Below are 21,323 nucleotides of genomic sequence, written 5' to 3' on the forward strand. Positions count from 1 at the left end.
GCCCCTCGCCCTGCCTCAGTTTCCCCAGCAGCAGCGGGGTGCGAGGCTTAGCTCCTTGGTTTCTGCAGAGGACGTGAAGCGACTTGGCGGGGAGGTGGGGTGAACGCCGCCAGTTCCTTTGTCCCCTTTCGCCGGGGCCGGCGGGGGCGGGGCAAGGCGGCAGCGCACCTCCGCTGCCCGGGGTCCCCGCGCTGCCCCAGCCTCCTGCTCCCTCCCGTCGGCGTCCGTCCCGCCCGCGCGCGCGCGCCCGCCGGGGGTCAGTTTCCCCGCGCGCTGCGGCCCGCGCGCGCGGTGGGCGGTGACCGAGCTTCGCCGGCGCGCGCCCAGCGGCTGCTCTGAGGGGAGCGCGGCCCGGCCAGGTGAGGGGCGCCCGGGGGCGGGCTCCGTCCCTCCGAGAGCCGGGCACCCAGGGCCCCGGCGGGGCGGGGGCGGGGGCGGAGCGCGTTGCCCGAGGGCGGCCGGCGGCGGGTGCCCTGCTCGGCCGGCTGCGCCTCGGGTCGGCGCCGGGGGCTGTGTGTGAGCCGGGCCGGGCTCCGCTCCCCGCGGGGCCCGGCCCCCAGGGCAGGGCAGGGCAGGGCGGGGCGGGGCCCGGCGGCCGGGCAGGTGGCGTGTGTGCTCCGCGGGTGGCGGGGGGTTGGCGCTGCCCCGGCGCTGGCTCTGCCCGAGCGGGGGCTGGGCCAGGTGACCGTTGTCTGACCCTGTTTGGCCCGCTGGGGAGCGGACAGCCCAGGTGCTGGGACTGAGAGCCCAGCGGGTGACCGGGCTAAATGTCCCCTGTAAATCTGGAGCCCTTTTCTGAGCTGGGGCGACAGGAGCGCGGGACTGGTGAGATGCCCCTACCCCCGGGTGGGTGCTCGGGTTAAATGGGAGCGTGCCAAAGGGGCTGTTGCAAACAACCCGAGCTCTGTCCCCTACCCGAGTCAGGGCTCGTGCTGTCCCAGGGAAATGGCTTTGGCAGAATTCCTTGCATTTCTGACATTTTCTCCCATAATCTGTAACAACAAATCTTTGGCATGCAGCCTCCTCTCCCTGGGAAGCGGAGGGAGCTCAGGGTTGCGAAGCCAAAGTGAAGGGGAGTCCTTACAGACCTGTAGCCTCCCCACTTCTCTGAGAGTTGGGTTAGAGTCCCTGGGCAGCTTAGTGCAGATGGCTATTCAGAGTCCAGCTACACACAAGGGGAGGCATCTTGGTTGAATGGACCAATGGCTAGGGGTTAGGAGCCAGGAATCCCAGCTTTGGTGTTGACTTGCTTCACCTCTCTCTGTGCCTATGAAATGGAGAGATGCTAACTAACTAGGCATCCGATGAAGTGAGCTGTAGCTCATGAAAGCTTATGCTCAAATAAATTTGTTAGTCTCTAAGGTGGCACAAGTACTCCTTTTCTTTTTGCGGATACAGACTAACACAGCTGCTACTCTGAACCCTAACTAGGCTTAGTGTCTGTGCTTTGGGAATGGTCACTTCTGTGTGAGTGTGGCAGGAGGGCTCTTGTGTGGGCCACTGTTGCCAGCTGCTGCTGTCCTTGTGGTTATTTAGCCATTGGCAAGTCAAGTGAAGGAATGACTTGAGCATGGAACGCACCTGGAGGAGAGGACAGTGATCAGGAACAGTCAACATGGATTCACGAAAGGCAAGTCATGCTGACCAACCTGATTGCCTTCTATGATGAGATAACTGGCTCTGTGGATATGGGAAAAGTAGTGGATGTGATATATCTTGACCTTAGCAAAGCTTTTGATATGGTATCCTACAGTATTCTTGCCAGCAAGTTAAAAAGCTATGGATTGGATGAATGGACTATAAGGTGGATAGAAAGCTGGCTAGATTGTCGGGCTCAACAGGTGCTCAACGGCTCGATGTCTAGTTGACAGCTGGTATCAAGCGGAGTGTCCCAGGGGTCGGTCCTGGGGCGGTTTTGTTCAAGTTCTTTATTAATGATCTGGATGATGTGATTGATTGCATCCTCAGCAAATTCGCAGATGACACTAAGTAGAGGTAGAAACACTGGAGGATAGGGATAGGGTACAGAGTGACCTAGACAAATTGGAGGATTGGGCCAAAAGAAATCTGATGAGGTTCAACAAGGACATGTGCAGAGTCCTGCACTTAGGACGGGAGAATCCCATGCACCGCTACAGGCTGAGGACTGACTGACTAAGCAGCAGTTCTGCAGAAAAGGACCTGGAGATTACAGTGGATGAGAAGCTGGATATGAGTCAGCAGTGTGTCCTTGTTGCCAAGAAGGCTAACGGCATATTGGGCTGCATTAGTAGGAGCATTGCCAGCAAATCGAGGGAAGTGATTATTCCCCTCTATTGGGCTCTGGTGAGGCCATATCTGGTATATTGCGTCCAGTTTTGGGCCCCCCACTACAGAAAGGATGTGGATAAATCGGAGAGAGACCAGCAGAGGGCAACAAAAATGATCAGGGGGCTGGGGCACGACTTACGAGGAGAGGCTGAGAGTACTGGGCTCGTTTAGTCTGCAGAAGAGAAGAGTGAGGGGGGATTTGATAGCAGCCTTCAACTACCTGAAGGGGGGTTCCAAAGAGGAGGGGCTCGGCTGTACTCGGTGGCAGATGACAGAACAAGGAGCAATGGTCTCAAGTTGCAGTGGGGGAGGTCTAGGTTGGATATTAAGAAAAACTATTTCACTAGGAGGGTGGTGAAGCACTGGAATAGGTTACCTAGGGAGATGGTGGAATCTCCATCCTTAGAGATTTTTAAGGCCCAGCTTGACAAAGGCCTGGCTGGGATGATTTAGTTGGTGTTGGTCCTGCTTTGAGCAGAGAATGGGGTAGATGATCTCCTGAGGTCTCTTCCAACCCTAATCTTCTATGATTCTATGATGGCTGGGACCCTGTGAAGTGGGGATTATATATTTTGCCCCTTATCCTTGTCTATGTCTATGCACAATCCTGGGGTTCCCTTTGATTTGGTACTGGTAGGTCTCAACTTGGCTGTACCCTCTGTGGCAGGGAGTGATGGCTGATGGGTAAGCCCACACCAACCAATAGGAATCCTGATCTTCCATGCTCATGCCTGGGAGGTTCCTCTATGGCCAGATATGTTCTTTCTGCCCTGTTCACCTCCTCCTTGAGGGTTCCTGAGCCCGATGGCCAGTCTGCCCCAGAGGAAACTGCCCAGCTGCTCTGTGCTGTGTGTGAGGATTTTCTTCTTAAACGTCCACTTGCTTTTTCATCCATCCTCATGTAAAAATGCTGAGATGGCTGAATGGGCCTGGATTTCAGCTGTTCCCTGTGCTGGGTTTCCAGCACTTCTCTTTTTAAAACTCGGGCACGTTCTTTGTCAGAAGTGAGGGGTGTGAACTGCCAGTAATATTTACACCCCTCACCAAAAGAGGCAGGACCAGAAGCTCTGGTCTCCTGGCTCCAGCCCAGTGCACCTTCTGTGAGGCCTAAGAGCATTTCCTGGGGGAATTTCTTCTTCCTGCCTTGTGATACTTTACCTAAGATGTGTGACAATGCTGCCAAGAGTGAGAGAGTCACCAGGTGCCTAATGCTTGGCAGGTCAGCAAATAGTCTCAATTCCCTTGTTATGTCTGTTTGTTGAGCTTTAAAACAGTGACACCTGGAAATATCTGTGGTTGGACTCTAATGTAGTGTGTGTCCCCTCATGCCCTGGTGTTTTGGCTGGTGCAAGTGAGCGCTGCTGCTCTGGCTTGGTGGGATTCCTCAGAGTGTCTGTGGGTGGCAGTAGAAGAACACCCTGCTGCTCTTCTCTTATTGGACCTGGGCACTGTCCTGTTCCTATATAATGAATTCAAACAACCTTTATAAATGATGTTCAGGTCAGAGCTGCCTTGGGCGTACTGGTGTGTCATATCTGCTCCTTGAGATTTGTTGTAAAATACAGATCAGTAACCTCAGCCTTGTTTTCTTTTATCTGGGAAAGGGAGTGGGGTGGGATGCTGTAGTTTGGATTGAGGGGCATAGGCAGAGCTGGGATAGCAGGGAGCTAGGAGTCAGGGTTGTGTGCACGTGTGGGGAACCATGGGGGACTGTAGGTTGGGATTGAGGTCATCTGCTGATCTGGGGGTGAGGGCATGGCTCCGGACTGGGATACCAGCAGCGGGCTACAGGTCAGAATTTGGGGGCAGGAGCAGAGCTGTATGAACATGGGGGACTATAGGGCAGAGATAGCAGGAGCGCTGTGAATTGGGACTGAGATGTATTGGGTTGCCTAAATTCAAAGCCTTCCATGGTGCAAAAAGGCAGAATAGAGATTTATCTAGTTAATTCTTTGCAGACTGCAGTCTTGTTCCTAAGCATTACTTTGACAGGAAGTTCTGTTGTGGTAAGGTGTTAGCTGTCTTAGCTGAGGATTCTTCATGTATTAGGTACCCTATTTAATTGAACATCTGAGCCCAGTCTGTTTGAATAAACCCTTCCAGACCTGCCCCTAGTGGGTGATGGGGGAGGCAGCGCTTGCTTTATGGTTTCTTTCTGCCCCTCTGGATGCCTCCGTTTGCCTTTGTGTCCTTTATATTTCCATAGTGTTAAAAAGCAGGTCCCTATTTTGACTCCAAATCTCCCTGGCTAGCAATACCTGGTGGTGGCAGGCAAAATGGAATTTGTGTTGGGCTGGGGGGCAGGAGGGGTTGACTGCTCTGTATGGAGTATGGCAAGAGGAGTTGAGGAAATGCTCAGGGCTGGAGCTGGCAGCTGTGCACACTTTAATGACCCCAGTAGGGGAGCTCATTTCCTCTGGGGAGCTGAGATCAGTGGGTGGGGCAGAGAATTCTGTCTCCCAATGTAACTATCTTGGAGCTAATTTATGTTACTGTTATTGCCAGGCGTGTTGTGTTGCCTTAGCAACATGTGACCAGTGCTCCACTGTGTGTAGTCTTCGGGATGGAGAGTGTATGGGGTGTTTCCGCCTAGAAGGAGCAATTGGAGAAAAGAATGAGGGGAAGGAGCCTCTGGGGCAGGCTGGCCTCTCTACTGGGCCTTGCACCTGTGGTGACATGGCTGGTCGTTTGCCAAGAGGGGATCAGAACAAATACTGTAGCTGGAGTCCCAGCAATGGGGAGCACGGCCTTTGAGATGAGATCAGACCCAAACAGCGGATTCAAATCCAGGCTTTGAGGCCAAACTGCCCTCCCAACCCTCTCATCTCAACATGCTGAAATGTGGAGTGGGGAGCCTGGGTCACTGGGTCACACTGGGTCCAAGCTTTCCTGAGCACCAGACTGTTTCAGCTTGTTGTAGAGATAAGTGCAGGCTGAGTTTAGCCTATTAACAGGGACTGGGCCTGATGGGGTGTTTCAGACAGTGTGACACCAGCTCCATATTAGCTCTCGACAATCTGGGCCCTTGCTGCAATTTAGTTACTGTGGGCTGCCTGGCGCAAGTCCCCTTCCCACCCACGTTTGTCTCCAAGACAATGCTCCCGCCTCCGACATTCCCAGGCTGGAAGCAGAACAGCCCATTGCTCACTGGGATGGGGTGGCAGCTTTGGTGCCTTAAACTCATTAACAGATGTGGAGTGAATGTACAGCCAAGTTGAATGCAGGGCCTGGATGCTGTGTGGTGTACCTGTTAACTCAGCTGCTCTGACTGCTTCCAAGTGACTCATTGAAGAGAATGGGGGGTAGGGGGAAGAAAGAGGCCAGGGATGCTATATTTCAGGGCATGTAACATCGGGTGCTGCAACTCCTTGTGGGTTACCCAAGTCCCCTTCTCTTACGCATTCCTTCTGCCACACCTGCATTCAGCCGTTAGAGAGGATGATAGACATTGTCCAGCTTCCATATGGTGTGTATAGATGTACACATGGCCAAATACTGTTCTTGGGCACACCCAGGCTTCCATACTCTCGGTGTATTTGCAGACTGATTCCGACCTTCCCTCTGTAGCTGCAGATACAACTAAATGGGGCACAGATGGGTGCTCCTTCCCCTTGTGTTTTTTTGGTTTTAAGTAAGATAACAGCAGGTACCATCTACAAGGTGCTTTATAAAAATAAATTAACCCAGGCTCACAGTGCCCTTGGAGGCAGGGCAGGGTTATTATCTCCATAAGAAAACTCAGGTACAAAGCGGGGAAATGATTTGGCCACGTGTGACTGCTGGAGGTGTGATATGCATCCCCCTCTGTTTGGTTGGGGGTGGGTTACAGTTATACAAAGCTGCAGTTACTATAGTGTCTCAAAGGGACCCCATTTGGAGGCTCGTGCAGTGATACACAAGAAGAAGGGAAGGTGAGCACTTTGGAAGGCAACATCTAAGTCGAATGGACCAGCTGGATCTCAAAGGGAAACAAACTTGATCATAGAAGATTAGGTTTGGAAGAGACCTCAGGAGGTACTAGTCCAATCCCCTGCTCAAAGCAGGACCAACACCAACTAAATCATCCCAGCCAGGGCTTTGTCAAGCCGGGCCTTAAAAACCTCTAAGGATGGAATGACCTCTAAGGATTAATGAGACACCCAGGAGTAAAAATCCTCCTTCCCCAACCCTCCTGAAGCCAAACTAGGCTCCCAGCCCTACCACTGCATTTCAGAGTGTTGCCACTGATAGCCCCAGCCCAAGAGAAAGGGGCAGGAGAGATTCAGCCACAAGGCCAGTTGGTCCCACCTGATGCTTCAGCTCACTGTCCCATCCCTGTATTGTGACCAGGCTACAGAGACTGCTCAGCTCAACAAGAATCCGACAGCAGCAGCTGACATTTGAGTGCAAGCTCCAGCCTGAGTTGTCAAATATTTGTAATTTTCATGTCCAAATGAGGGGCTTTGGCAGAGCTGGGTGTAGGATCCCAGTGCTAGAACAGTAGGGGGGCTATGAGTTGAAATTGAGGGACTTTGGCAGAGTTGTGGGGTGTGCGGGGAGGGGGAGGTCCAGTGCTGGAACAGTATGGGGGGTTATGAGATGGAATTGAGGGGCATTGGCAGAGCTGTGGAGGAGGAAGCCCAGGGGTGGAACAGCAGGGGTGCTGTGAGTCAGGATTGAGTGGCACCAGCTGAGCAAGACTGAAATTCATTTTTGTGGGTGGCCTCTGTGCACCCATCCTCCTTACGTTGAGGTAAGGTCCTCCTCCGCGCTTCCCCTCCCATGCTCACCTCTTCCCTTCCTGGAAAGAACAGAGGTCTTTTTCTTAACTTTTTAAATCATTTTATGTTGGGATTTCTGTGGGAACTGGAGACATGAGCCCCGTGGATGCCAAGGAGGGAGCAAGCAGGGGGGAGTGATCTCATGGGGGAGTGTGAGGGGTGAGCATGGTCTCTGCTGTATGTGAAGGCTCTGGGGCTGCTTTTCTGTTGACCGTTGCTATTTCATGGTAGCTGAGCCCGACCCTTTGGCATTTGAAGCCTGCGCCTCTTTTCGTGGCAGGAACAAGTGAAGTGTTTTGCAGGCTGCTGTGAGAGAAGAAAGGCTGCCTTGTTGCTGCCAGAGGTGGGGCACCCGGCTGGGCTGGGCCTCACTCCTTCGCTAGCATTCCTAGAACAGAGTCTGCTTGTGAAGGGCAGCAATCACCCTTCGTGCTGGGGCTTCCCAGGAGGTGAGGTGAGAGGCTGGGATGGGGGGCATGGAGGAAGCATGAAATATGCCCCGAGGGGGACTCCCCAATTCCTTATCTTCTTGCACTGGGGCGTTCCCTTTGGAGAGCCTTAGAGATAGCCAGGTCCTTGGAGCGGCCACTGGCTCCCACAAGAGTTCCAACTGGGGCACTGGGATGGGGGAGATGGTATCAAATCTTTGTGGAGAGGTCTGGGGAATCAACATCCCCCTCCTCTGGAAAGCAGTAAAATCCCTTATAAGGATTATAGCATCTCCATGGTTATGGGTCGGATGAGGTGGCCTGCTAGGCTAGTGTGAGAGTGGGAAACCTGGACTTGTCTTGTAGTTAGAATGGGGTGGGAGAGGAATCAGGACTCCTGGATTCTATTCCTGGCTTGAGGAGGGGAGAGGAGTCTAGTGATTAAAGCTGAAGGATGTGTATGGAGAATCTGAGAGTCAGGACTCCTGGGTTCTAGTCCTGGCTCTGGGATAGGAGAGGCAGGCACCTAATGGTTAGAGCTGGGGTGGCAAGTCTGGGAGACAGGACTCCTGAGTTCTATCCCCTGCCCTGCACTGCTGTGGTGACTTTCCCTCTCAGTGCTGGAGTTCCCCCATTTGTGAAGGGGGTACCTGGCTCATGGGAGCTGGGTGGGTTTGGTGCTGCCATGCCCAGATCGATGGAAGGTGCCAGAGCATGGCCCAGTGTGACACTTGCCCCTCACCTCCCACTGACTCTGTGGATATGACTGCGATCCTGTGGCCTGCTGTGGTGGGAAGGGGTTAATCTCCAAGCATGATTCCATCCTGGCCTCCTCTCTCTTCCTATTTAAGAGTCCGGCCCCCTGCCTGCCTTTCCTCTGGCCTAGCAGCAGCCAAGAGCTAGCAGCTGGCTGCAGCTGCTTTTGGGGAGAAGGTGCAGGGGTTGGGGAGAGGTTAGGGCTGTGGGCCCTGCTGGCCTGGCTCTCCCCACTGGGGTCTCCTGCCTTGATGCACCTGTCACCTCCGCAGGGAGCTGGCAGTGCAGACTCTTCTCTACGACTTCTTCTGCAGCTGGGGTAGGCCGCACCCCAAGGCCACGGGATGAGCAGAGCATAGGAACATGAATCCCCTCCACTGAAGCTGGTGGTCGGTGCTTGGCCCAGTGCCAGGGTGAGGATCCAAGGGCAGGTAAGATGCGGACCTCAAAACCACACTGTGGCTAGGGGTGTGGCGTGTGTGGACTGGAGCAGGGGGATCACAAACTCTAAGGCTAGCCCTTCCCAGTGCTCATGGGTCCAATGGGCTCCTTGTCCTGCCAGCATCCGGGCTCAGACCCTGACTTGAAGGAGCTGGAGCCCAGGCCAAGGGGGGGCTCCTCTAAACATCAGGGGTGGCTCTGGTCCAGTAGGTGGCTGGCACAGGCTCAGCTGCATGGTAGCAAATGTTGTCTGAGCAGGCAGGGGAGCAGGTCCTAGAGAGTTCCAAACTGCTCCATTAATATGCTGTGTGGAAGCTGTGTTTCCCCCTGCACAACCCCATTACTGTGTCTCCTACTCTGCCACGACCACCCCCGATCCCAGTGCCACATCGTTCCTCTACCCCCTTTCTCGCCCCCAGTGCCACACCCCACAGGAAAGGCCCTGGCTGCACAGCCAACTCAGGAAATCTCATGTAGCAGGTTGGAACTCCTTCTGCAGCCATAGGAAAGTGGCAGCAAATGGAGAGAAGTCCTGGTGGTAATGAGCTAGTGCCCCTTCTCTAACTTGTTCACAAAAACACACACTGGCCCTCTATGCAGCAAGGGATAATCCTGCCCCTCAGTAGCTGTAGGCTTGCGTATGAGAATCAGGGAGTGAAGGGAAATGGCCCTGCGTTACTGTCCAGATCGTGAGATGAGGTTCAGATGTGCTGATCACTGGCAGCTTGCAGTGGCAGGAGCTCAGCCCCTCTGACAGCCAGATCCACATAAATTCTCCTGGCTCTAACCCCAGAGCTATCACTCAGCCTCACGTCCAGTGTGCTTCTTTTACAAATTATATTTCCAACTAGGCTCCTCTGCTCCATCCCCAAGGCCCCCCTAGGGGGGAAGCCTGGCTTTCCTTGGTGTCAGTGGGGGCTGCTATGGAAATTGGCCCTGAATGCCAGTCTAGGCACTTCAGCTTGAATTCTGTCTGGTCTTACTCCCAGATGCTGTCCTCTTTCAGCTGCCTGTTCCGGAGGGAGCCAGGGCCTTTACTGTGAGCTGATGGTTGTTTTTGTTCTTTCCCAGCCCTGGAGTCAACGCTGTCTTTTTCCAGCCTTTCATTTTTTCCGCAGTGTGTAATAGCTACCCACTAGTTCCCACTCTTCCTGGCTGGGCTGTGTGCTCTCGCTCTGGGTATGGTTTGTGGTAACCACAGACCATGCTTGCTTTGACAAAGTAGGGAGAGGATCTCTGCTTGCTGCACTGGTCGAAGCCTGAGGATCTGGTGGGCTAGCATTGCCAGGGCAGCCTGTAGATAGCTCTATCTCTAGGGACAGTAGGAAAAGCCCAGACTTTGCCCATCTGAGGGGGCTGCGCTGGCATTTTTCTCAGAGCCCAGCCATGGGTTATACATATGCTGTACAGCAGAGCAAATCACAGCTGCCTTCAGCTGGAACCAGAGAAGCATTGCATGCTGGGCTAGCACTGGTATTTTCCACTGTCCTGGGTGCTCTGATAGGTGAAGGCAGCACTGGGTCTTTGTGAAGCCCATGAGGTGCAGTGATCCCAGGCTTCACTAGGGCCTTGTCTAGGCCCTCACACTCTACTAACCCATCTCCCACAAATAGCCTGTCTTCTGGATGGGATGTGGACTGAAGTCCTGGTCATTTGGGAGCAATAAAGTTCCCAAGACACTTTCCACAAGCCAGGGCATTGACTCCAGTGTCCTGGCCAAAGCCCGTCTTGGGTAATTACACTCTGCCAATCCTGCCCCCAGCAGTTTCAGTTGAATATAGGTTGTTATTCCCTGTCTGCCCTAACCTGTCACTGTGCTGGTGTGTGGCAGCTGCCATGTTTCACCCCAGAGGTGGTTGTATGTCAGTCCTGGGGGAGTGATGTTTCTGTCGAGCATTGTGGGATCCTTCTAGGTGAAAAGTGCTATGGGAATTATTCCCCTCTTCAGGGTCTGCCTCCGGAGCATCATACTCCCTACTGGCCAACTGAAAGAAAAGGCCTGGGGACTGAATATGCATGTCAGGCATGGTGAGCCAGATTTCAATCCCCAGGGCCCTATAGGCCCTTGCGATGCATTAGACACAAGCATCTGTGAGATCTGGGTCCCTTTAATGTGACCCAGGAGCAGCGCAACCCTGTTCTGGCTGTGTCTGCAATGGGTGGGCTGCTGGATTTGTGGGAGCAGAGACTAAACAATCTTTCCATGAACTCGGAGTGGCCCCAGCCCTTGGCAGGAAAAGGCACAAGAAATGCCGAGCCAGTGGAGAACAGCAGGGAGCTACTGCAGTGTTGGGAGGTCAGGAATCGCCACTGACCCGTGGTGGGACTTTTGCATGTGTTACAATCAAAAAGAAAAGGAGGACTTGTGGCACCTTAGAGACTAACCAATTTATTTGAACATAAGCTTTTGTGAGCTACAGCTCACTTCATCGGATGCATTCAGTGGAAAATACAGTGAGGAGATTTATATACACACAACATGAAAAAATGGATGTTTATCATGCACACTGTAAGGAGAGTGATCACTTAAGATGAGCTATATATATATATATATGATCAAGTTACCCAAGCCCATCCTGTTCTCTCAAATCCTGTTGGGGCCAATGCTGACCGGGGGTGGGTGAAGCAGGGCCAGGGAAGCTTCCTGGGGGTAACAGAGGAGAGTACAGTGTGTTTTCCTGAAAGCAGGCTGGGGCTCTTGGGAGTGTCAGTGGCTGAATTCGTGAACATTGTCTTCCATTGACAATGATAGGAGAAGGCTGAGTCCATGCTATCACCTGCAATGCAGGCTTAGCCTGTAGATGGTGCACTGGTGTCACACAGCTTAGCATGCTTTTAATGAGCCATATGTGACCTAGTTCTGCCTTAATACCAGCAAAATAACGTTTTACAAAGAGCAGAGGCCTGGTCGGGGAAGGAGGGGCAGGGCTTCCTCTTCCCCAGACAAATGCGACAAGCAACTCTAATCCCCGCAGACCCTCTCTCTGTAGTCCTGTTTGAGCCCTGCATTGGTGGGGGAGTCAGTAGTCCAGTGCATCTTTCCAGCTCTGAATATTTCAGCACAATACTCTTCCATCTGAAAAGGAGGACTTGTGGCACCTTAGAGACTAACCAATTTATTAGAGCATAAGCTTTCGTGAGCTACAGCTCACTTCTTCAGATGCATATCGTGGAAACTGCAGCAGGCTTTATATATACACAGAGAATGGGGTGGGAATAGATATTGTTTCATATTCTCTGTGTATATATAAAGCCTGCTGCAGTTTCCACGATATGCATCTGAAGAAGTGAGCTGTAGCTCACGAAAGCTTATGCTCTAATAAATTGGTTAGTCTCTAAGGTGCCACAAGTCCTCCTTTTCTTTTTGCGAATACAGACTAACACGGCTGTTACTCTGAAATCTTCCATCTGAGTGATTTGTCTGCAGCTCCTTGGGGAAGGAGCGGTGGCTCCCTCACTTGGGGTATTTACACCAGCCTTCACTGGGAGAGAAGATTCTTTTTCCTGTCCTGCCAGTCTGAGTGCCGTTAAAGAGCTGCTGTGCTGGAGAGCTGGCTGGCCTGTTCCTGTACACCTCCCCTGACCAGCCTTGTGCAGGGTTTATGATGCTAACGTAGTTCATGTTTGTAAAGAGATCCTGGGAGATCCTTAGGTGAATGGGGAAACAGGGCCATGTATCCCATGCTCTGCACATGTTCTGTAGAATTCTGTACATAGGTGCTCTAAGTTACTGTGCTTTTTGGGCGTTTGTACCACTCACTGTCATTTCGCATCAGCGGAGACCCTGTGTGCAGAATTACCCAGTTCAGCTGGGGTCCAAGCCACATGCCCCTGTGGTCATTTCTCCATTGACTTGAGCAGGAGCCAGCAGAGAGCAAATGAGGATCAGGGACTCAGTCACGCATAGCCCCGCTGGTAAAAGAAGGTTATAAGGCCATAAATCGTGCCCCCTGGTGTTCAGCTCTCAGTGCTGCAGCCATCAATCTCTCCTAATGCAGTGTCTCTTTAGTCCTGGGATTCATACACCGCACCTGTTTCTAGAAGAAAATAATGCCAATGCAGAAGCTGGGTGAAAGCCTGAAAGCTGCTTGTGTCTATGGGATAGGGGGAGCAGTATGATGCAGAATGTGTACTGCTGATGACATGTTGCTTTTCTTTGGAACTCTTCATCCAAGTACTGGTTACAAGCAGTATGAGCTCTGACAGCCTGTGTGGATAGGTGGGTGTGGACCTCACTGTACAGATAGGGAAACTGAGGCACAGAGCAGTGAAATTACTTGCCAAAGGTCAAGCTTGGAATAGAACACCGACATCCTGATTGTCCATCCCCTGCTATAATCACTAAACCACTCTCTCCTTTCATTGATCAGGCCTAGATAATGGGGCCTCTTGATCACTCACCTGTGCTTGCTGGGCTGTTTTGAACTTTACTCTCAGCCTGTGATCTCATGTGTCTCATTGATCCAACCTTCTGCATCCCCTGTTGGGGAGGGAGAGGCGCGTCTCTGCCGCATAGCCCCGTGTACAGTGCTGATTTGGTTCTGTCGTTGTATTCCTGTTACTGGAGTGCTCTCTCAAGTCCTAACACCCCCTCTGTGTTTCTGGTTCCTTCCCAGGAGAGTGCCAGGCACATTGATGAAGTTGCCATGGAAGCTTCAAACAGGAATGTTACCAGCCCGACCCGCAAAGTCCAAGCAATCATCCAGGTGTGTGCCAGGGTCACCTCCTCCAGCCAGTGCATCACCACTGCCACCTTGTGCTGGGGAGGGCAGACTGAGATAGCTTTGGGGGCTAATGCCCTGTCCTTCCATCACCAGAGACTGGCACTGGGGTCACAAATGAGCAAAGGTTATTGGTCCTAGAGAGGGATTCAGGGGCGATGCTGGCTATACAGGCTGCTTAGGTCCCCATAGTGATGAGGCCAGCAGGAAATCAGGGCATCCCGAAAACCCAAGAGAGAGCAGCCCCAAGTGCTGGCGGATGGGCCTGGCAATCCCCTGAGAGCATAGAGAGAGTTTATTCCCTCTCCCAGGCCTGAGTCAGGCTTCATACATGACCCTGCTTCGGTTATGAGCCAAACCCCAGTTCCAGATGGGGGTTGGGGGCACTGGTTCGAGGTTGGGCAGTTCAGCATCCATGTCCTTGCACTTTGGCCCAGCTGGCCCTAAAGGCTCCTGGGGGATCTTTTGGAGAAGGGACATGGGGACAGCTTGCCAGTGAGGAATTGTGGCCCCATCACGCTAAGAGGCTGTTGATGATTTATAGTCAATGAGGCATGATCCCCCACCCCAGAGCTGAAGAATGGCATGGCTCTGTGCCACATCTCCCACCCTCTACTCCCTCCCCGAGTTCAACTCTGAAGGGATCTTGGTATCCTAAATAACCCCAGGACTAGGGTGTGGGTGGCTGGTGCTGCCCTCTGCCAAGTGCCATTGGGTCTTTCCTCCCAATCCTATTATGGGATTGGCTGTAAATCCAGTTGGGCTAAATGGCTAGTACCTTGGATCCTATTAAAAAGAACCTGAGCCCATGGAATCCCCCTTGCCCTAGGGCTGGGCTGTTTTCACTTTTCATCCTTCTAGTCTCTTCCCTAAGCCTGCAGCACAGAGCAAAGATCACAACCGGCCTGTCCTGAGATCTGGAGACGTGGGGAAGGCTTACAACCCTTGGACTCCACATCTGAGGAGTCCACTCCTCAGCTTGCTAGCCTGCTGTCTGGAGCCTACACAAGGCACTCTCTGTGCTCTGGAAAAAGGGCTGAGGGAGACACCCTCAGAATGTGGAGCCAGGGGCCCAGCAGTCTGTGCTTGTGGGTTTGTGTGGGTTCATGTTTGTGTGTGCTTGCATCCATGTCTGCATGCATGTACATGTAGCTGGTGGGTCTAAGTGAAGCCTGGTTGGATTCTGGTTTACCTGCAATAGGTTCAGGGGCCCAGGGCAGAGGGGAGAGCCCTGCCCTGCTCGCTGCAGCCAGCCATCCTGTGAGACCTCCACTTATGCTCTGCCGTGTCATATAGAGCAGAAAGATAAGGAGCTCATAAATATTTATGATCGATCTTTGCTGTGCAAAGTGGGAACAGCTATAAAACCTATCTGAATCACTGATTGTGGACAGACTGCTGGGTAGGAGCCAACCCACAGCACAGACCCTGTCTGTCTCCCTGTCCATCCATCCATTTACTGGCATGTTTCAGGGGCTAAAGCGGCTCCACTGCAGCAAAGGAACCTGGAGAGCATCTCCCAGTTGGAGGCCTCAGCAAATGGGGGTCAGGGGTGGATGCCTCCTTGTCATGGTTAGGCATGGCCCAGAACCTGCAAGGATGCAGGGGGATTATGGCTGGCGTGTTGTGTATCCCCACTTCCACTTCCTGCTTCTCCAAGCAGGGGAAGGTTTGGCCGGTGAGTTTTCTCTGGAGCACTCCAGTGTGGTATGATCTGGATTGGGAATTCCCCCACCAATGCTGGCTCCACCTGCACTCAAGCCCTAGGGACTAAGCCACCCATGGATGAGCAAGTCCTTGGAACATACCCCATCCCTGCCTTTCAGAAGCCCCACTGGCCTTGCTCCTCATTTCAGGGGTCTTGTTTGCACACCCCTACCTGTTCCCCAGACATGTATCAGCCTTGTCCCTGTGGATCTGGGCTCCTTCCATCCCTGCTTCCTCTCTTCCTTTTCCCACATGTGGGGTGCTGCCAGTGCAAGAGCCACCTCCTCTGCAGCAGCTGGTGCCATATCTGCCTCCCTATATGTATGTCCTGATGCCGGACTGACAGCTGTGGAGCCCTCTGCTTACCTCCAAAATGGTCAGTGACAAGGTCAGCATCCACAACCTGGCCTGCGCTGGAGGGGTGAGAAGAGAGGGCAGTCCCAATGGCCTGTTCAGCCCTTCACCTTTTTGCTGACGCTGCCAGTAAGGGACTGACTGGGGAGGGGGGGTTTGTACTGTGGATGCTGGTCCACCAGGAATTGACTAAAAGAAAAGGAGTACTTGTGGCACCTTAGAGACTAACCAATTTATTTGAGCATAAGCTTTCGTGAGCTACAGCTCACTTCATCGGTTCCACAGTATGCATCCGATGAAGTGAGCTGTAGCTCACGAAAGCTTATGCTCAAATAAATTGGTTAGTCTCTAAGGTGCCACAAGTCCTCCTTTTCTTTTTGCGAATACAGACTAACACGGCTGTTACTCTGAAACCAGGAATTGACTGTGACTCACCAAACTCACTGCATTGCCTGCCAGTTGGAAAACTTCTCTGTTCGCATCTAGGAAGGGCTCAGGCCAGTGACCTCTCCCCTGAGTTCAGGGATGAGCACGTTCTAACCAGGGGTTCTGCTTTATCCTTCCCTACAGAACAGCCCTCTGGACCTAATAGACATGGGCAAGGGGCTGAAGGTCCAGACCGATCAGCCACATCTGGTGAGCTTGGGCAGTGGCAGGCTTAGCACCGCCATCACTCTCCTGCCCCTAGAAGAGGGTAAGTTCCCCTTGCTTGTGCTGTGACGATGGGCCGAGGCTGATAGGGGTTTGGAGCTTACCTGGAGGAAGGGGTGTCACTTTTCCTGCCCTCCTGTGGCTGACACCCACTGTGTAACTTACACTGGGTGGAGACCAACCATCACACCATGGGAAAACCAGACTGTGGAGAGGGTGTGTTTGTAATGGGTAGAACAGGAGGCCTAGGGGTTCCATTTCCAGCTGTGTTATAGACTCGCTCTGAGGCCTTGGGCAAGTCTCCTACACCCCAATTTTCAAACTAGCCATTAATTTTGAATGGCCCATTTTAGGAACCTTGGGCCTGATTCTAAGAAGTGGTCATTAATTTGGTGGTGTCCAACTGGAAACGATAGGGCCTGACTTTCAGGGGAGCTGAGCACACGCAAGCTTCCAGTCATGTCAGCTAGAGTTGTGGGTGCTCAGCACCCCTGAAAGTCATCCCGTAGGGGTCTCCAGTTGGGCTCCCCAAATTAGTGACCACTTCTGAGAATCTTAGCCTGCCCCCCTCCATCCCTGTTGCTAAATGGAGCTAATATTCCTGCCCCACCCCAGTATCTGATATGGACCTTCTGCCTGCATGGATTGTAGGGTATAGTTAGTGGAAGATTACATGGTGCTTTTGGAGCCCAGATGAGAGGGGCACAGTAAAAGACAGGGCAGTTGATGGCCTGGCACGCAAGATGCTGCTGCACTGCACTTGCCTTCTGCCACAGTCGAGGCACAGACTGACGGCAGTGTTTGACCTGTGGGATTCCCTCTGCTCTTGCTGACTACTGTCAGTGTTGGCCTGACTGCTGCTGCCACCCATGCCCTTGCCCCCTCCCACCCTTCCCCTCCAGGTGTGTGGGCTTTGCTGTGATCCGCTTTGTGTGGCTGTAACTTCCTGCAGGGTGCTGAGAGAGCCCCATTAAAGTAGCCACATCTAGAAACTGAATGTGGGATCCGGAACCTGGGTTAGTCCCACTGAAAATTGGGGTGGGGAGGCACAGTCTGGATCTGGCTGGGCTACCCTTAGCCCCTGGGGCAGGCACTAAGTCCCACCCTTCTGTAGCCCCATCGGTGGGAGCTGGTGCTGCCACACCCTCTCGTCTTGCAGGGACTTGGGTTAACATCGCACCGATGTTCCTGGTTTATGTGAGCTCAGCAGCCCAGAGCCAGATGGAACCAACATCCCAGTTAAAGATGGGTTGGCAATTGTGTTTCAGATCCAGCCGTGGCTCCCAAGAATGGAGGGCGGGAGAGGCACATAGGGCATCTGTTCCTCCCCTCCAGACAGTGGGTGGCTAGCTCCTGAAAAGTTTCAATCCCCAATAACACCCCTACCTGGCAGCCCCTGTGAATGGCCCTGCTACAGGGACAAGCACATGATGATCAGAACCGAGCTGTGCCTCCCCATCCCTGAGCCACTTGCCCCCTGCCTCTCAGTTTAGGATCAGAGACTCCAGCTCCTTCATGGCTCAACCCCTCCAAATGTCAGCCCTTCTCCAGCAGTTGGTGTTAGGAAGCGAGGCCTTAGGCATGCATCTGTGTCCAATAATTGTTATTGAGGCCACAGTGCAGCATCAGATTAAAAACCGGAGAGAAGCAAGAGCCAAGCTCTCCCTGGAGACATTGCCGTTAGCAACCTGTCTGCATCCTTGGCCTGAGAAGCAGGGAGCTGCCAGATCTGCTCCCTGTGGAGACATCCAAGATCTCACTGGGAAGGATTCGCCTGTGCATGTGTGACATGCCCACACGCCAGCCCAAACCACAGACCCTACCGAGCCCCCTGCACCTCAGACAGGAAAGGGGAGCAGAGCCGAGCTTCTTCTTGGGCCATGCATTTGTTACTTAGTGAGCCTTTCTTTTGGACAAAAAGAAAAGGAGTACTTGTGGCACCTTAGAGACTAACCAATTTATTTGAGCACACAACTCACAGTCTAATGTTAGTCAGCGGGGGCCTGAGAGTGTGAAATGGGAGGGAGCCAAGGGGGGTGGGGGAGGGCTTAGCCAAGAGCTTGTGGCACAGAGTCAACAGAGGAAGCTGCTAGAGATAACTGGATCAAAGGAGAGTGGGAGTTGCCTGCCCAAGGAGGCAGCTGGAGATTGGGGTTGCAGTGGGGTGGGAGGAAGAAGAGGTGGAGGGGCCATGGGAATTTGCCTGTCTGATCAGAGAGAGGGAAGGAGATAGGAGCAGGAGGAGGAACCTGCGGGCACAGTGGTTAGTATGAAACAGGATTCTTTATCGCTAGCCTCCTCCTGCCTCTTCTGCTGCATCTCTGCTTGAGTTCATGTTCCTACAAGGGACAAGACTGGGATGTGTGGGTCGCTCTTTGGGTGTCTCTGACCACCTACATTTAGCTCTCTGTTGTCTGTCCCCAAGTGGCCCCATTTCTTTCCAGCAGCTAATATGCTGAGACCCTGTAGGGTGAATTCCTGTCAGGGAGCCAGTGCTGCCCAGGAAACAGCGTGATCAATAGCAGCCCTGATAAAAGCCCCAAGGAGCATAGGCTCTGACCTGAGGACCTGCAAGGTCCCAACTCTCTGGCCTGGCCTTTGCAGTCTGGGCCACAGACAGGAGCCCAGTGCTAATCTCTGCAGCCAAGGAGAGAGCAGCGCTGTGCTGGGCCCTGCAACGCTGTCCAGATCTTCTCCGTGGAAGGACTCCCCTCTCCTCTGAAGTACGAAGCAGCCCTGTTCCTCCAAGCGCTGCAGAGTGCTGGGGCAGGAGGGACAAATCAGCACTACCACACAGCCCTGTGGGTGCAGACTGCCTTGCCTTTGGAGCTTTAAGAGTCAGCCTGGCCTAGAGGAATGAGCACAGGACTTCTGGATCCTATGTCATGCCCCTATATGAGGGGCTTGTACCTCCATTTTCTGAGGTGGTGTGTGTGGGAATCAGTGGCTGTTCGTGGTTTGTTTGTGTTTGTGTGCTGGTGATGGTTACAGGTGATGGTGATGGTTACAGGAGCGGGGAGAGGCTGTTTCAGTCTCTCTAGGGGACCCACCAGTGTCTAAAACTTGGTGGCTTGATGTCCAGGCCTGCACTTGCTCTGCAGCATCAGGACAGGAGCTGCCCTCAGCCCTGGCTGCAGTCCCGTTATTCCACACAATTGAAGTGCTGGTTACGTGTCCCCCCTCCCCACTTTCCAGTTCAGGAGCTCCTCTTAGCAAAAACTACAGAGGATGCTTCCTGCCCAGCCCCCACCTTCCTATCACATGGTTTCCACGCAGGGTGGGGTGCACACCAAGTGGGGTTTTATCACCAATAATACAGGGTGAGTGGTCACCTCTCAGCCTCTGTAAATGAGGGTGCTTGACCTGCTTTGGCCTCCCTTCCCAAGCACTGGATCTCCTTGTTATGACCCAAGGAGCATTAAGCAGATGTTTCTCCTTGCAGGGAGGACCATGATCGGCTCGGCTGCTAAGGACATTGTTCTTCAGGGGACTGGGTTGGCCTCTGAGCACTGCTACATCGAGAATGTGTGTGGGACCCTCACCCTGCACCCCTGCGGGAATGTCTGTGCCATTGATGGCCTGCAGGTTAAGCAGCCCACTCGCCTGACACAAGGTAAGGTGCCTACCCTTGGGCATCAATACTGGCTGTGGTGGGGGCAATGCATAAGAGGACACTCCTGACCGCTCAGCTAGCTCCAGGCCTGGGCCCCTCAGTCCCCAAAGATTGGTGATGTTTGGGTCAGGTTCTGACTTTCCTAGCTTTGTAAGGTGGGTCCTGACTTCCTCTGACTTTGGATATGTTTGGAGCCAGCTTCCGCTCTGCAGCTAGGGTACATCTTTGCCTTGGAGCTGGGTGAATCATAGTTCTCCTGAGAGCAGGTGAGGGTAACTAGGCTTGAGAGAGTTGAGCCCAGTGCAACTTAGCCCAGCCTCACCGTTTTACGGAAGCTTTGTTGAGCTGGGATCGGCTTCAGGGTGAACTTGGCTTGTGTTTTCAGCGAGTCACTGCTTTCAGTGGAACTAAAACCCCAGCCCTGGGTGCGGGTGCAGGTCCAGAGCCAGTGGTGACTGCTAATTAGGTGAAGCCCAGTTCCAGTAACTATCCTGTTGGGGTGCTGGGTTAGTGGGGATGTCCCACCAGGAACAGAACCTGGCTTGGTTAGTGTGCAGGTGGCATGTTCTGACTGCACAGCTTCATTTGAGTCCTGGCTGAACAGAGATTCCCCATCCTCCTTCCTGAAGGTGCCCCCAACAATTGCTGTAGGTTTGGAGTCTCCTTTATATTTTAGCCATTGAGTGCTCTGACTCAGCTGTAGGGATCTGCGTTTGCCTCCCTGGTTATGTCTACATAGCAAATAAAAATCCACGACTGGCCCATGCCAGCTGACTTGAGCTCACTGGGTTTGGACTGTGGGGCTGTTTCCTTGCTGTGTAGACTTCTGGGCTCGGGCTGGAGCCTGGGCTCTAGGACCCTGTGAGGTGAGAGGGTCTGAGCCCGAAAGTCTACCCACCAATGAAAAAGCCCCAAGCCTTGCGACCCTGAGTCGACTGGCATGGGCCAGCTGCGGGTTTTTCTTTGCTGTGTAGACATACTCCCTGTTACCTTGATGAGGGCCAGTTCTCCTTAACATCTGATTGTCTCTTCCCCTGGGCACATGTGCTCTTTCCAGGGGGACGATGCTACAGGCCCTTCTTGCCAGTGTTAATTGGAATTGTCCAGGCTTGTTGTATTTCTGAAGAAGTTTCTGGTCCCTTTTGCCTTGCTAGCATGGGTGTGTGCAGATCCAGAGCAAGGAAGGTTGGCCATTGTGGAAATGCAAGACTCCCAGCCTGCCGCCACATCCTCTCAGCCTTCCAGAGCTCCATGGAGGACAAAGAGGGCAAGGACAGCACAGGCAGCTCTGATGATGGGAATTTCTTTAGCAATAATAATCCTTTCTAGAACCTCAGTGTGACTCACTGGTCAAGCTTGTGTTGTGTCCCCTTCTATTGGCAGTTGCACTAAAGGGTAACAGCCTATTACTGCTACCAGCTAATGGGATTACTCCTTTAGTTTATGTGGTCAGGGTGCTGAAGATCCTTGGGTTCAAACCCTGCTACAGGCTCATGCAGGGGGCTATCATCGTTTGAGAGGTCAGCCTTTCTGGTGTCTAAAGGAGGGCTGTAAAGAGGAGAGAGTGCTAGACTGTCTTGGG

The 21,323-nt window shown here is 53.1% G+C and overlaps 1 protein-coding gene across 24 annotated transcripts in view; it reads left to right on the forward strand.

Annotated features, from left to right (window-relative positions):
* Window positions 1-279: 279 nt before the first annotated feature.
* Window positions 280-21,323, forward strand: part of PHLDB1 (pleckstrin homology like domain family B member 1) — a 123,174-nt gene continuing 102,130 nt past the window's right edge. For 7 of the 24 annotated variants that reach the window (XM_073320565.2, XM_073320566.2, XM_073320572.2 and 4 more), the window contains exons 1-4: window positions 8,502-8,685; window positions 13,312-13,401; window positions 16,048-16,171; window positions 19,571-19,741. In XM_073320565.2, coding sequence (XP_073176666.2) covers window positions 13,342-13,401; window positions 16,048-16,171; window positions 19,571-19,741 — 355 coding nt within the window. In that variant the 5' untranslated portion in view covers window positions 8,502-8,685; window positions 13,312-13,341. Of the gene's footprint in view, window positions 360-8,499; window positions 8,686-13,311; window positions 13,402-15,409; window positions 15,512-16,047; window positions 16,172-19,570; window positions 19,742-21,323 lie in introns of those variants that run through there. The other 17 variants (XM_073320555.2, XM_073320560.2, XM_073320559.2 and 14 more) reach the window with 8 other exon arrangements.

The sequence above is a fragment of the Lepidochelys kempii genome, chromosome 22, assembly GCF_965140285.1.
Source record: "Lepidochelys kempii isolate rLepKem1 chromosome 22, rLepKem1.hap1, whole genome shotgun sequence".
NCBI lineage: Eukaryota > Metazoa > Chordata > Testudines > Cheloniidae > Lepidochelys > Lepidochelys kempii.